A 16,944-nucleotide genomic window follows, 5' to 3' on the forward strand; every position below is an offset into this window, starting at 1 on the left:
GTTCCCATACTCCAAGTGGGCAGTTGACAGTGAGCTGGCGAGTCTGCAGGTTGGGTCTGCAGGCGAGCTTAGGACCGCAGGCAGACTTGGGTCTGCAGGCGAGCTTGCAGGCGAACTGGGTCTGCAGGCGAGTTTGGGACTGCAGTCAGACTTGGGTCTGCAGGCGAGCTAGCAGGCGAACTCATGAGCGAGCTTCAACAGCGCCCATATTGGACAGAACGCTGATGGAGAGATTGTTCCGGCACATCTCGATGAGCGTGGCCTCGGAAACTCGATCGCGGGAATGCAACGATCGGTTTCTGAATCTCTTGACAAAGCTGCTTACAGACTCTGTCTTCCTCTGCTTCACAGTTAGCAGGGTGGCCATAGATACTTCTGTGTCATCGTCGAAGAATCTGGCCACGAAGAGCCTTTCCATGTCCTTCCAGCAGGTGATGGACCCGGGCTTCAATCTGCGAAACCATTCAAAAGCGACCCCCTTGAGGGTACCAATGAACAGTCGAGTCATAATGGGATCGTTTCCCACTATGTGTCCAGTTTGCGCCTGGAAGTAGTAGATGTGCTGGGTAGGAGAACCCTTTCCATTGAACTGCAGGAGGTCCAGCGGCTCGAACTTTGCCGGGTAGGAGACCGCATCCCATTCAATTGGATACGGTCTGACAACCCCCAGCTTGTTCGCATGCTTCTGGAGCTTCAAGGCGTCGAGTTGACTTTGGAGATCGTCAAACCTCTTGTCTCTTGGGTTATGGCCCGAAGATGACGCTCCTCTAGATGACTCGGATGAGGAGTGAGAAGAAGTAGGCACCCGCTCTTTGTGCTTCAAGGATTTATGCGAAGCCCACGAAGTCCTCTCTCTCTTCCTCTTTTTCTCGCTCAGGAGCTGCTCCAACATCTCCTTTAGGGAGTCGATGGTTGCTTGTTGCTCGTCGAGCCTCCTAGACATCTCCTCAGGGATGTCGGTCATGTGCACACTCACGTGCCTGCCTCGAATTGAGCTTGAAGTCTGCAACGTTACCGTTGCCGAGCAATCGTCGTCGTCGTTGTCAGAGACGGACGTCAGACCCGCGCCGGCAAACGGGGTGGCCACCCCTATTTGAGCGTGAGCGTGTTGGCGAGGTTCAGGCTGGCGAGGTTCACCCGTCAGGCGAGATTGGTACAGTGTGCCTGCGCCTGTCTGGCGAGATGACTTCTCTGATAAGGATTAAAGGCAATTTTTATTGCCTACAAAACCCCCTCCAAAGTTTTCAGACCTGAATCAGGCCGCATGGGGTCTGGAACACTTTGGATATGAAGTCCCGTAAAGTGATCCCTGCTCTTCACTCGCAGCTGATGATCGCCTTCTAGGATTTTGAGCAAACCCTCAGCTATCAACGGACTTGATTTGTCTTTACCAACTGCCGTTTGAGTTGGACTAGCCATGCTCTTGCCCTTAGCATGGTAAGTTGTTGAGGAGTTTCTTTTAGGCTCAATGCTAAAATTTCTCCTCTATCCTTAGCCTTTCGAGGCATTTGGATTAAGAGTGTAGGGAGCAGTTTAGACTCATGCACCAGTTGGAGTATAAGGGGGCAGTTTAGACTCATGCACCAGTCGGAGTATAAGGGGGCAGTTTAAACTCATGCACCAGTTGGAGTGTAAGGGGGAAACTTGTCTTCTCTTAGGGCAAAGATGAAGACGAACCCTGATTTGTCTTCTCTTGGGGCAAAGACGAACCCTGAAATAGCAGCACATCGCATAGTAGGCCACTATCAAACAACAACGCCTTTTATGGGAAAGACGGTGCTGGGAGAATCAAATCGTTCAGGGACGTATGAGTATGACGACTGATCGGACAACGTCATTTGCGGGAATGACGGTGTCGGCTATCAGAGGTAATCGTTAACGTGATAGGAATTGCCGCGATCGGAGCGACTTTGAGGACCTACCATCCTTTTGAAGAGGATTGGTAAGTTGATTTTGTCAGAGGTGTAGTGTTAACATGACAGTGGGAGTTTATTGCGATTTGAGCAACTCTATGGACCTACCATCCTATTGAAGAGGACTGGTAAGTTGATTTGTCAGAGGTAACTGTTAACGTGACAGTGGGGGTCCCGCCATCCTATTGAAGAGGATTGGCGGGGGATTGTGGCTTTGGTCCTAACTATCTGAAGGTTTGACCAAGTGGGAGTTTGATGCAGCCCACCTGAACTGCTAGTCTCGCCTGTTTTGAGCGGTTCGCCGTAAATGGAAACCTGGCTCAAGAAGTGGGACTCGCCTAACTGTTAGGCTCGCCTGATTTGAGCGGTTCGCCCGTACTAGGAACCTGGCTCAAGAAGTGGAGCTCGCCTAAACTGTTAGGCTCGCCTGATTTGAGCGGTTCGCCCGTACTGGGAACCTGGCTCAAGAAGTGGAAGTGTGGGGAATAGTTTAACCTCTTATACCAGTTGGAGGATCAGAAGAAGCAGTTTATACTCGTGTACTTGTCGGAGTGTTAAGGGAGCAGTTTAAACTCATGCACCAGTTGGAGTGTCGAAGAACTATCAGAGGTGATTGTTAACGTGATAGCTTTGTAGGCCCGTCGTCCTATTGAAGAGGATCAACGGGAGATTGTCAGAGGTGTAGTGTTAACTTGACAAGATCATCACGATTAGAGCGACTATGTGGGCCCGCCGTCCTATTGAAGAGGATCAACGGGGGAAATTTGGAGGATATGAGGGATCGGTCTCCACTACCAAGGCATCTTGGTCATCATCCCCTCGAAATTCATGCGGGTCTTCGTCACCCATATGCTTGAGCATGCTCTCGACTTGTTCTCCTTGGCGAAGCAAGTCTTTCCATGAGCGAGCTGGTTGCCTCAGCCTCTTGGGGCTGGGCCACCCGCACGACTCTGCAACCATCGCGAGATGTATTGCTGCGAGAAGAGGACGATTGTAAGTACCCTTCGAATTTGATCACAAGGGACTCAACAGTAGTCCCTGCAGCAACTTCGTCAGACTGCGCCACCACCAATTCATCTGAATGAACGGATTCTCCCACTGTGGTCGCCATCTTCTGTAGGGTGAAAATTTGATTCTTCCGAAGAAAGGAGTTTCGTTTGTATTTATAAGAAAGCTTATTACAAACTAACAAATCAAATGTTTACAACAGAAGCAGAGGGAAGGCCCTCTTTGTTTTGTGTGGGGACTTTAGGTGGCGATAGGATGCCTCGCTCGGTGCTCGTGCCGAGTCTGCTTCCCTTGGACGATCCGATCGAAGTTGCTGCCGGAGCTTCGGTTCTCAAATGAGGGAGCCTTTGGCAAAGGTCCAGGTTCAACCTTTGGGAGATTAGCCAGCAGAATATGCAACGGCCAATCCCCCTTCTTCATGCTGCTGAAGATGGGTTTTAACAGGCAAGGGATGGCATGGGCTATCCCTTGATTCATGGGATTTGACCACTAATAGAGGTGAGGGAGATAGCTTGACTGCTCCTTGAATTATGGGATGTGACCACACGTTGTTCGGAGACGTCCTGCTGTTCATTCGTACCGTCAATGGTCATTCGAAGAGCTGTGCTCTGCATCACGCTACATAGGAGTGGGAAAGCCCCTCCTCGTATGCGTGACAACGGCTGTCAGATGCTTGCGTGGATCTGACCAACCACCGAGCGTTGGCGGCTCTCGTCCCTTCACCTGGACAACTGAGGTGAGCCGCATTTATGAGGGTGCAGGCTGTTTCGGCGCCTGTCCGCTCATTCGTACTGTGGACGGCCATCTGACGGGCCTGGAGTATTGTGCCCTCTCCCTTGATTTGTGGGATTTGACCACTGATGTAACTGTTCCCATACTCCAAGTGGGCAGTTGACAGTGAGCTGGCGAGTCTGCAGCTTGGGTCTGCAGGCGAGCTTGCAGGCGAACTGGGTCTGCAGGTGAGTTTGGGACTGCAGGCGGACTTGGGTCTGCAGGCGAGCTAGCAGGCGAACTGGGTTTGCAGGCGAGCTCAGGTGCGCAGGCAGACTTGGGTCTGCAGGCGGATTTGGGACTGCAGGCGAATTTGAGTTGCAGGCGAGCTCCTGAGCATGGATTGAAGAATAGGCCGTAACTTTCAAACCGTAAGTCGGAATTGGACGAATTATATATGAAAATCGCCTATCTCGACGAGATGGAGCCATCCAAACCAAGCCGAAAGCTTCGGTTTGCTTCCTCCGTTTTGCCAAATTCCTTACGGTTTGGGAGATATCTGCGTTTTCCCCTTTTTTGCTATTTCGGGTGAGGTTTTAGCAGTTTTGTTCTGAACTTTTCTGATAAGGATTAAAGGCAATTTTTATTGCCTACCACATGCACATACTCATCATGTTCATCATAAGCATGCTCATGTGTTTAAATGTGATCATTGTGGTCGATTTGGTCATTTGGCCAAATTTTGTTTTGATTTAAAGAGAGTTTCACATTTGCAAAATAATTTTAAAAGATCATCCATGTTTGCAAATGTTTCAAATGTTTCTCGTGCACATGTTTATGGTCAACAAAATCAAATGGGCCTCTTTCATTGCACTAATTGCAATCGGAAAGGTCATTTACACAATTTTTGTTTTGACCGTGTTCGTGCACCATATATGCCCAAGATGGTTCATAACCCTAGGGCTTTGAGCTTAAATGATAGGGGTCATGTCCCTAAACAATCCGGCACCAAGAATGCTTGGGTGCCAAAATAATTTTTAAACCAAGAATTTTAGTGTTTTCATTTTTTTTCTCTTTCTTGGTTTTGAAAAATGTATTTTAAACTTTTATGAAAACAATTCCTTTTATTGGTTAAATTCTTTTGTTTTCATGATTATTGGTTTTACTTTGATGAGAGGTTTGCACTTATATAACCCTCCGGACTTATTGGGTGTTTATTCCCAAATCATGTTTACCGAATGCTAGAATGATTATATGGGTTAGAACAAGCTTAAGAGCTTGATATATTGTTGCCTCTCTTGAAAATCTTTTATCAAAGATTTTGTTTTGAATTATTGCTTTGAATTCATTATATTTCACTTATATGATGATATTTATATGTTTGTGCTTATGGATCATCTATTCGTGCCGTATAATGTATTCCATATATCGTTTGATCAAATCTCACAAAGAAAATTCTCTTGATTGATCAAACATCGTTTTTGGATTTAAACTTTGATTTATGATTTCTTTTGGTTGACTTGTTTTCATTTGAAAACTTTTTGCATGATTCTCATGTTATTCTCTCAATTGTTTTTATAAATCTATTTTTACATAGTTTTTATGTTTTTTGATATGAGACACTATGTTCATCTTGACATACTCATTTGTGTTCTCATTGTCTTTATGTATGTGAGTGATATTTAGCATATTCATGTATGCTTGCTCACATGTTTTGCCTTGATCTTTATTGCATATATTCTATATGGCATTTTGATAGGGGGAGCAATCCCTATATATATATTTTTATACTCACCTATGCTTATTGATAGGGGGAGCTTTCGCTCTCTTAATTCTTTTGTCCCCTTTTTGATGTTGTCAAAGGGGGAGAAATATTATGAGTATATTCTTTCTTGTTTGTATGCATGATACATTATACTTTGTATATTCATTTCCTTTCATGCATATATCATTTTTGTAAATTGTTTGTCATCATCAAAAAGGGGGAGATTGTTGGCCTTCTTGTTTTGATGATGTTTAACAAACAATTTATAACTAATGTTGTTTGTCTAGTGCTTGTATTATCTATTCATTGTAGACAAACAACGTTGTTGGAGGATGGATGGAATAGAGCTTCAACGATCATATCCAAAGGAGGTTGGCGGAATGTCGGTGAAGCCTTGCAATTCAAAGTTAAAGATCAAGTTCAAGCTTCATCCGCAAAGTGTACCAAGTCAAGCTTATTGAAGATCAAGATCATTGCTTGGGTAATTTAGTTTAGGAATTTATATTATGTGTGTTAGTACTTTAAGCTCAATCATATACACACATACACGTTTTGGATTTTGTATATATATAGTTATATATATACATATATGTTTTGGTTTGATAGTTTTCAAGTTTTACTATGAAACAAATGAATAGAATTGGAAAATACTATTTTGTTTCATGTTTATATGCCTATATATGATTTCACCTTTAACAAGCTTATATTTAATGAAATCATATTTAGTGTTTTGAATATATTGCATAGAATATGCAAATTTATGAAAATATTGTATTTCTAGATTATAGACTTCATAACAACATGTTATATCTTTTATCAAGTCTATACAATCATTTCATAAGGTTTCAAAATGTTGTTTAAGTCAAAATATCAAAATATCAATTTTCAGGTTTTCATGTTTTGGACTATTTTGTAAAATGATGATATTTTTCATTTGGGAAGTCCTTTTTCGAAACCAGTCGGTCCGGTCGACCGAGAGCTCAAATCGGTCGACCGACAGAATTTCCGGTCGACCGACGATGGCTTTTACTGTTTCCAACGGCTAGTTTTTGTACCGTTGGCTGGGTCTTTTGGTCTTTTGTTTTGGGTGTTTTTGGCTGAGCTTTGAGTGGGTATATATACCCCATTGCTGATGTCTTTTCAAGTTAACTAAGAGAGTTTTTAATCAAGTTTAATAAAGTTTTTAACAAGGGTTTTAGTTTGGTTTAAGTGTGTTTAAAAAGCTTTTAAGCAAATTGAGAGTTTGTTTTTGTGATTCAATTCTACAAGAGCTTGAGGAGATCATCTATTGGTGTTTGGGCATTCAACTATTCTCCCTCCAACTCTTGATATATTGAGAAGTTTTCTAAACTCTATTTCTAGCTTTTTTATATATTTGATTATCATTGTTATTAAGCTAGAACTACATTGAGTTTAGTTTTGATTTATATCTCTTTGTTCACACACAACCTTTTGAGCTTATTGTATTTACATTCATAGTATAATTTAGGGTTGTGGGTTTGTGACATTGAGAGTGAGCTTAATTGAGTTCTCACCTTGTTTTGAGAACAATCATTTGTCATATTTGTGCTTATTGTGAGAATCACTTTGTAATACACTTGTACACCGAGTGAGGAGTGTGTGGTGAGAGTCGGGGATCGTCCCAAGAGGAGTGGCGTCGGTTGACGTGCCTAGGGAGAGGTTGTAACCGAGCACTTGAGGGAGACACGGCTAGGTCCAACACTTAGTGGGTGTAGAGTGTGATTGCAAGAGTGTGAGTTGTAGAGTTTTCGGTTAGCTAGAAAACCGAGTGTGTAGAAGAAGTTCCGGCTTCCAAACCGGATTGTGTTAGTGGATTTCTCCCCGGGAGTGGGGAGCGGAGACGTAGGACGGAAGGTCCGAACTCCGTGATCATATTGCTTGTTTGAGTGTGCTTTGGCGTTCATTCATATTTATGTTCATATCTTATATCGCCATTGTCATTAGCTCATTATCTATATCATCCACTATCTTGTTTAGATTGTTTACCCCTTGTGTTAGTTTATATATCCTTACATATATCATATTGTATATCTTCTTGGTAGGATATATTATCTTGTGTTAGTTTATATATCCTTGCATATATATATTTTCATCATATAGGATATATCACTTTGTGTATATTGCTTATTCTTGTTTATAACTCTTGTATATCTATCTTGCAAGAATACAACTTGTTAATTAGTTTTTATTGGGATATAATCGGATTAGATTAGTATAAGACCCTAATCACCCCCCCCCTCTAGGGTCTAACAGCGAGTTCTCAACCAGCTGGGATGAGTCCGCTGATAACTTAACTTAACCGCTTAGAAAATATGGGGTGGATAGACGAGTCTTCTCCTGACAGGAAGACAACGGTCTTAGCGGTCGAGGAGGATGCTGTCGGTCCCAGTATTATTCTTAAGGCGTCTCGTCACCCTGGAAAGGAGCCAATTAGGGTGGACAACGATGTTAAGGGGAGAGCTAAAACGCCATCAGACTAAATAGAGAATGGTGCTGATGGGAGAATTTTAGAGGATATGCCAAGTGTTGGCATACATCAAGCTCTTCAAGCTTGTCTAGCTCGGGGGACTTCGTTGGGACACGCCCTGTTCAATCGACTTGAGCGTTCCCTAGAATACCAAGGAGGCTGGCGAGGGAGAAGTTAGCCAAGGAAGAGGCAGAGAAGAGAGTCGCTGTCTTGGAGGCCGGATTGACTCATAAAGAAGGCGCTTGGCGCTGGAGTCTGGATGAGAAGAAAGAGCTCCTCAAGAGCTTTCGAATCCAGTTCTCCAAGCAGGTGGGAACCATCGAGGATTTTCAAAGGGAGATGGTTCATCTACAGGTAGAGTCCGAGTCCGAGAAGCATCATAAAACAACAGCTGAGGCAGAGGCTTGAATAAGTCGTCTTTCTCTCGAGAAGACGAAGAGGGACTTTGAAGAGCTGCTGGTAAAGCTTCAGGCATCCATGGCCCTTGTTAAGAAATTAGAGGACCGACTCGCTCATCTGGATTTGGAGCAACATAAAAAGAAGGTGGTCGATGACTGACGTCATGACCCTATAGGGAAGGTCGAAGTAGCCTTAGCATGTAAAGCTGAGGTTGATTACTTCACCTCCTTGGTGCCTCGCAACTCTCATCCTACCCCAAATCATTTTTATCCTTCATGCGTCTCATGCTGTCTTGACTTGTTAAAAGATGTCGAGAGAATTGGAGGTGAGTTGGATTTGTCAAAAATTGACGATGAGGTCGAGCCTGTCGCTGAGGCCCTTAAGTAATCTTCTACTATTGCTGCCACCAGGAGTCCGCTAAGTCTGACTTCCGAACCTAGCCGAGAGCTTTGAAGACCTGCCTATTTCTCTTCTTTTCTTTTATAGAGAAGTTTGTAATGAAGTTTACTCCTATTGAATAAAATTTTAATTTTTGTCTCTAGTCTTGAGCTTACCTTCATTGTTTATATTCTTTTAGCTTTGTAGCTTTGCTTTTGTTTGAGATGTTGGCTAAAGTGAGTTAGTTGTGATATGTCGACCCGTACATGGGACTTATGACAACTAGTTTACTTGATACCTTATTTTGTCTGAGCGTTTAATTGACCAGAACTTGACAGACGACTGCTTAAATTTTTAGATTAATTAAGCATTAGCCATACATTCAATATTCATTCTTTAAGTTTATGAACACCTTTTGGCAGAATAACAACCCTGAGGTTGGGTGCTTAGGTCTTATGGAGGTGTCTGGGTCTTTACAATCCCTGTATAGTCGAGTAGTGAATGTGGGAATCGACCATAGGGTTATACCTTGGGCTTACCTTGATAAAGAGCCAAGGGCTTGATATTCGACTAAGGAGTCATTGTGCCTTGGGTTTACCCTGAAGAGTTACCAAGGGCTTATCATTCAACTCGTAAATCGAACGCCTAAAACTCTTAAGAGTTGACTAGGTCTTTCCTTCCCCTAAGGCCGAGAGATAACTATAGGAGTCGACCAAAGGATTGTATCTTGGGTTTATTCCTGATGAGGTACCAAGGGCTTGTCCATGATGATTGATGAGAGCTGGAGGAATCGACCATATGTTGCGTCTTAGGTTTACCTTGATAAAGAGCCAATGGCTTGTTATTCGATTAAGGAGTCGTTGTGCCTTGGGTTTATCCTGAAGAGGTACTAAGAGCTTGTCCATGATGATCGATGAGAGCTGGAGGAATCGACCATATGTTGTACCTTGGGCTTATCTTGATAAAAAACCAAGGGCTTGTTATCTGACTGGGGAGTCGTTGTGCCTTGGTTTACCCTGAAGAGGTATCAAGGGCTTGATATTCGACTGAGGAGTCGTTGTGCCTTGGGTTTACCCTGAAGAGGTACCAAAGGCTTGTCCATGATGATCAATGAGAGCTAGAGGAATCAACCATATGTTATGCCTTGGGCTTACCTTGATAAAGAGCCAAGGCTTATTCTTCGACTGAGGAGTCGTTGTGCCTTGGGTTTACTCTGAAGAGGTACCAATGACTTGTCCATGATGATCGATGAGAGCTAGAGGAATCGACCATATGTTGTGCCTTGGGCTTACCTTGATAAAGAGCTAAAGGCTTGTTATCAGACCGAGGAGTTGTTGTGCCTTAGGTTTACCCTGAAGAGGTACCAATGGCTTGTCCATGATGATCGATGAGAGCTGGAGGAATCGACCATATGTTGTGCCTTAGGCTTACCTTGATAAAGAGCCAAGGGCTTGTTATCCAACTGAGGAGTCGTTGTGCCTTGGGTTTACCCTAAAGAGATACCAAGGGCTTGTCCATGATGATCGATAAGAGCTGAAGGAATCGATCATATGTCATGCCTTGGGCTTACCTTGATAAAGAACCAAGGTCTTGTTATTCGACTGAGGATTCGTTGTGCCTTGGGTTTACCTTGAAGAGGTACCAAGAGATTGATATTCGACTGAGGAGTCGATTACCTAGAACTCTTAAGAGTTGACTAGAGCTTTCTTTCCCCTAAGACCGAGAGATGACCGTGGGAGTCGACCAAAGGGTTGTGCTTTGGGTTTATTCCTGATGAGGTACCAAGAGCTTGTCGGGGGTACCTAGGTTTTACATAAAGCCTAGGTCTTTGGCCATAGTGAAGCCTCGACCCCTACGAGATCAAAGTTAATTCATATTGGATAACATTTTATTATTTCTGTATTTTACATCATCATGAAAAATATCCTTCTACAAGCATCTGATGCTCAAAAGGAGATTGAACCACTTGTGATCTTGCTTTGGTTATGCTTCAAAGGCAATTTTGTAGTGGATGATGCTGCCAGTTATAGAACCTCTTTTAGTTAGATTTTGCTTGTTTTCATAGCAGACGACTTATTGATAAATAAGGATGAGTCGAAACTCTATTTGTCATCTCATCAGCCAAGGTTCCTTCTGAGTCCGAATCCTAGGAAGGCCTTGAAGGCGGAAGGTTAGCATGCCGGCATTTGGCAAAAGGAACCACCCAGACGTCATGAATCATGTTGAATGACATTCTCCAGGTTGGGTTTGTAAGGGTTGAGGGCACGACTAGAAGTTACATCATACCTTTTATGGTGGAAACTCTCTTGGAGAGAGAATCTACCAGCCGGTATTATACTCCCCGAAAATGACAAACCGTAGTGGTTTTCTTGAAGGAGCTTCGGGAGTACTGGGTACTGGACCATGCTGTGAATGGAGAACTCTCCCTTAAGGAGATTATGCAGGTTGCATGCTTCGACCACCAGAGCTTAGGCAACTTTTGTGGTGAAGGCGTCGGTTGAAGGGCTAAGATCATTCTTCCTAGGAACAATCAGCTGACAGGCCCTAAGTTTTTCCCACAATCTCATCCCTTCAAAGAGTTCTCATGGTCCCATGCGCCTATCATAGATTTAATCATTGCTCCTATGCTCATATGAGCTATCAGCAATTAGAGCTTTAGTGATATTTAGCCTCATCAAATCCTAGGTTCCGGCCAGATTCATTCTGTGATGGCGATTAGAAGTCAAGGTCACTTTTTAAGAAAAACAATCACCCTTATGGTATGTCTTTTGCTGGGGGGTTTTCTAGGGGGATTAAATATTGCTCTACCATCTGATTGATGATGTTCTTGGCAAACATTCCCCAGATAAGTTGCTGAGGCTTTCGAGGATTGCATCTATGTTGGTTCCTCTTAGCCAAAGATAACCCTCCTTAGCTTGAATGATGCAACTTTTGACTTCATTTAGTTTGGATGATGTAACTCTGATGTTGCTCTTCAGGGTGAGTAGAATCATACCCTTGATCAGAACTTGTCACGTCTTCTTGAAAAAGAAGAAAGGCCTCACGGTGGGCTCCAAACTATTGATGCTCGATATCAAACAGTCAATTAATCTAGAAAAGGACGGTTGCGGGGTGATGAAGGATGATAGAGGACCCATTCCCTTCTTTGACTTTATGCCTAGTTCTTGAACGAGGACTTAGTGTCCGTACTGCATGGATAGAAAGAACTCGTGAGAGGACGGGGACCGGTTCCCCCGTGGTTCCTCCGACGATCAAGTCAGTTGATGAACATGAGCTTGAGTGGAGTTTAGAACTATGTGTTCTTATGCTATATGCATTAGAGATGATCCTCTCTCAAATTAGGTCAAGAGGAAGATTTTTTATTATTTTTCTGCCCCCTCCCCCTCTCACCTGATGAATAGTTCCCCCGTGGCTCCTTCGACGATCAAGTCAGTTGATGAACGTGAGCTTGAGTGGAGTTTAGAACTATGTGTTCTTATGTTATGTGCATTAGAGATGATCATCTCTCAAATTGGGTCAAGAGGAAGATTTTTATTATTTTTTTGCCCCCTCCCCCTCTCACCTGGTGAATAGCATCCATCTATATACTGAATCTCCATCGCAGATTGCTCATCTTAGCTATGCAGAATGGCGGTGACCAAGTATGAGCTAGAAGGTGAGTCATCCCTTACTTTACAGGTGTCGGCTGACGACTAGAGGAAAAGTCATTTTAGCCTGGGAGATGGTGTCTCTGCGATATCCGAGAAGTGACATGTGAGTTGTGACAGAAGTCACGTGAGCATACAGAGTCGTCCCTCGCTTTACAGATGTCGACTGGCGACTGGAGAGGAAGTCAGTTCTTTATGGGAGATAGTGTCTCCGTATTTTCTAGAAAGTGATTGAGCTGACAAGTCATGGAGACTTATCAGACCAAAATATGGATAAGGCTTGTCCGAGGTAGACTGAGATGTCAACATGTGCTCTGGGGGGAGGCTTGAGGCTGGGGTAGAGTTCTCAACTTAGTCGACAGCAGGGAATGTCCCTCCAGCCGTTTCTAAGAAATACCCAGTGAGTGATCGAGTACCCTAAATAAGGTTGTCCTTGATAATAGGGTCGACCGGCACCGCCTGTCGCATCTGTTTGCGTCAAAAGTTGATTTTGTTATGGAATTCATTATATCTTCGGTCGATTACAACAAATTCAAAAGAGATAGTCTTTTTATAAGACTTCTTTTACACAACAAAATAAAAATTACAACTCTTGAGAAACAAACGCAGGATCGTTGTTTGGATCGCTGCTTGCGTGGGATCTTTGCCTGTGCCGGGAGCGCTTTGACTCGTGGACCACCGAATCACAGATTCTGATTGAACCGTGAGGGGTTTAATGATTCTTCCTTCGTTTATCGAAGTAAGAATTTGAAGCGAATATCTTATCGATGTAAGATATTCACTCTTCTAAAGATCAAGTCTGAGCTTAGATCTTTAGGACTCGCTAGAAGCTTCTTGAGGATGTTTGTGAAGAAGGAAGACTCTCTCTCTTGCTCTAATTCACCAAAACTCAAGGCTCTCTGCTCTAATCTCTCTGGAAAATGCTCAGCCCCCCGTCAATGATGTCCATAGGGGGGTATTTATAGCCTCCTTGGACAATAACTGAAGAAATAGCCGATCAACGACTATCCCTTTGACCGCGACATCCCGGACTGCAGCGGCTATTGGCGCGGCAGCATGGACTGCAGCGGCTATTGGCGCGGCAGCATGAACTGCAGCGGCCACAGGGGCAGTTACCAGCACGTTCCATCGTGCTTGAAACTGTCCTCCCACGACTTTTAACCACCTTTTTTCGTGGTTTAACTGCTTGTCCACGTCAGCACACGTTCTATTTCTGATACGCCGCCACGTAGACTTCACATAATCATCACATAACTACCTCGTAACCGCTGTAGCATCCCCTATAGTAGCCGCGGCACCATGGATTGCCGCGCCCAAGCCGCGGCACTATGAACTGCCGCGTCTTAGCCGCGGCACTATGAGCTGCCGCGCTGTAGCCGCGGCACCATGAGCTGCCGCGCCCACACGCTGTAGTTTGCATTGTTCTGTGAATTCACATTGTTTTATGTTGATTCACAGATCCTTTTGCTTCCTTTGGGCTTGTATGATCTCCCATGACTTAGATACTGATGTTTATCACCTTCTCTTTATCTTGAGTGATATTTGGATGTCTGTAAGCATTTTTGACGTCTACAGATACCCCCTCCAAAGTATCACAGACTCATCATTTTGAAGAGGAGTCTGGGACACTTTGGATATGATAAGTTTTCCCTGCAACTTCTCCAGTGCTTTGTTGAGGAAATTGCGTAGAATGGTCTGTGAATGGCTTCAATCTTTGACTTCTTTATCTCTTAGTCTACTCAATGCTTTGTAGAATAGCTAAGATTCCTCCGGTGCTGCGTTTATCGCGTGCCCGTCGTCGAAGTCTTGAATCAGAACTGTTGTTGAAGAATGGAGAAATAGTTTATACTCATATGCTCTATTGTAACCTCATATACCCGTTATGAGGTAACCAGGTTATTCTTAAGAATATTTTGAGTAATATTCTCTAGAAACTTCCTGTTGAGATTAGGGAAATAGTTTAGACTCGTATACCTATTGGAGTATTCTGGTCTCTTGTTTGTTGGTAGAGATGAACCCGATAATGGAGAGGAAGAATTTTATATTCTATCCCCTGGTCTCTTGTTTGTTGGTAGAGATGAACCCGATGATGGAGAGGAAGAATTTTATATTCTATCTCCTGGTCTCTTGTTTGTTGGTAGAGATGAACCCGATGATGGAGAGGAAGAATTTTATATTCTATCTCCTGGTCTCTTGTTTGTTGGTAGAGATGAACCCGATGTCGGAGAGGAAGAATTTTATATTCTATCTCCTGGTCTCTTGTTTGTTGGTAGAGATAAACCCAAAATTGGAGAGGAAGAATTTTATATTCTATCTCCTGGTCTCTTGTTTGTTGGTAGAGATGAACCAGGAATTGGAGAGGAAGAATTTTATATTCTATCTCCTGATCTCTTGTTTGTTGGTAGAGATGAACCCAGAATCGGAGAAAAAGAATTTTATATTCTATCTCCTGGAGTAAAGAAACTCAAAGTGGGATCTCCACTTAGAGAATCTGGATTGGTTTGAATAATCCTAACTGTCATAAGGTTTGATTACTCAATTCAAAAGTAAACCTTTCGTTCGCAAAAATGAATCGAAAGGAGATTTTGGTTGTGGTCCTAACTGTAGTAAGGTTTGACCAAGTGGGAGTTTTGAGACGATCCTAACTGTTTAAAGGTTTGATCGTTCAATTTGTGGACCTCTCGTTCATGGAACGAATCGAGAGGGGATTTTGGCTTTGGTCCTAACTGTTTAAAGGTTTGACCAAGATGGGAATTTGAGACGATCCTAACTGTTTAAAGGTTTGATCGTTCAATTTGTGGACCTCTCGTTCATGGAACGAATCGAGAGGGGATTTTGGCTTTGGTCCTAACTGTTTAAAGGTTTGACCAAGATGGGAATTTGAGACGATCCTAACTGTTTAAAGGTTTGATCGTTCAATTTGTGGACCTCTCGTTCATGGAACGAATCGAGAGGGGATTTTGGCTTTGGTCCTAACTGTTTAAAGGTTTGACCAAGATGGGAATTTGAGACGATCCTAACTGTTTAAAGGTTTGATCGTTCAATTTGTGGACCTCTCGTTCATGGAACGAATCGAGAGGGGATTTTGGCTTTGGTCCTAACTGTTTAAAGGTTTGACCAAGATGGGAATTTGAGACGATCCTAACTGTTTAAAGGTTTGATCGTTCAATTTGTGGACCTCTCGTTCATGGAACGAATCGAGAGGGGATTTTGGCTTTGGTCCTAACTGTTTAAAGGTTTGACCAAGATGGGAATTTGAGACGATCCTAACTGTTTAAAGGTTTGATCGTTCAATTTGTGGACCTCTCGTTCATGGAACGAATCGAGAGGGGATTTTGGCTTTGGTCCTAACTGTTTAAAGGTTTGACCAAGATGGGAATTTGAGACGATCCTAACTGTTTAAAGGTTTGATCGTTCAATTTGTGGACCTCTCGTTCATGGAACGAATCGAGAGGGGATTTTGGCTTTGGTCCTAACTGTTTAAAGGTTTGACCAAGATGGGAATTTGAGACGATCCTAACTGTTTAAAGGTTTGATCGTTCAATTTGTGGACCTCTCGTTCATGGAACGAATCGAGAGGGGATTTTGGCTTTGGTCCTAACTGTTTAAAGGTTTGACCAAGATGGGAATTTGAGACGATCCTAACTGTTTAAAGGTTTGATCGTTCAATTTGTGGACCTCTCGTTCATGGAACGAATCGAGAGGGGATTTTGGCTTTGGTCCTAACTGTTTAAAGGTTTGACCAAGATGGGAATTTGAGACGATCCTAACTGTTTAAAGGTTTGATCGTTCAATTTGTGGACCTCTCGTTCATGGAACGAATCGAGAGGGGATTTTGGCTTTGGTCCTAACTGTTTAAAGGTTTGACCAAGATGGGAATTTGAGACGATCCTAACTGTTTAAAGGTTTGATCGTTCAATTTGTGGACCTCTCGTTCATGGAACGAATCGAGAGGGGATTTTGGCTTTGGTCCTAACTGTTTAAAGGTTTGACCAAGATGGGAATTTGAGACGATCCTAACTGTTTAAAGGTTTGATCGTTCAATTTGTGGACCTCTCGTTCATGGAACGAATCGAGAGGGGATTTTGGCTTTGGTCCTAACTGTTTAAAGGTTTGACCAAGATGGGAATTTGAGACGATCCTAACTGTTTAAAGGTTTGATCGTTCAATTTGTGGACCTCTCGTTCATGGAACGAATCGAGAGGGGATTTTGGCTTTGGTCCTAACTGTTTAAAGGTTTGACCAAGATGGGAATTTGAGACGATCCTAACTGTTTAAAGGTTTGATCGTTCAATTTGTGGACCTCTCGTTCATGGAACGAATCGAGAGGGGATTTTGGCTTTGGTCCTAACTGTTTAAAGGTTTGACCAAGATGGGAATTTGAGACGATCCTAACTGTTTAAAGGTTTGATCGTTCAATTTGTGGACCTCTCGTTCATGGAACGAATCGAGAGGGGATTTTGGCTTTGGTCCTAACTGTTTAAAGGTTTGACCAAGATGGGAATTTGAGACGATCCTAACTGTTTAAAGGTTTGATCGTTCAATTTGTGGACCTCTCGTTCATGGAACGAATCGAGAGGGGATTTTGGCTTTGGTCCTAACTGTTTAAAGGTTTGACCAAGATGGGAATTTGAG

The 16,944-nt window shown here is 43.2% G+C and overlaps 1 protein-coding gene across 1 annotated transcript in view; it reads right to left on the reverse strand.

Annotated features, from left to right (window-relative positions):
* The window catches only part of LOC109846603, a 17,638-nt gene extending 5,377 nt beyond the window's left edge, over positions 1–12,261 (reverse strand). Inside the window, exon 1 of the mRNA XM_020415850.1 lies at positions 12,225–12,261. Within this exon, the coding sequence (XP_020271439.1) occupies positions 12,225–12,261 (37 nt within the window). The remainder of the gene's footprint in view (positions 1–12,224) is intronic.

Source organism: Asparagus officinalis, chromosome 7, assembly GCF_001876935.1.
Source record: "Asparagus officinalis chromosome 7, Aspof.V1, whole genome shotgun sequence".
In the NCBI taxonomy this organism is placed as follows: Eukaryota; Viridiplantae; Streptophyta; class Magnoliopsida; order Asparagales; family Asparagaceae; genus Asparagus; species Asparagus officinalis.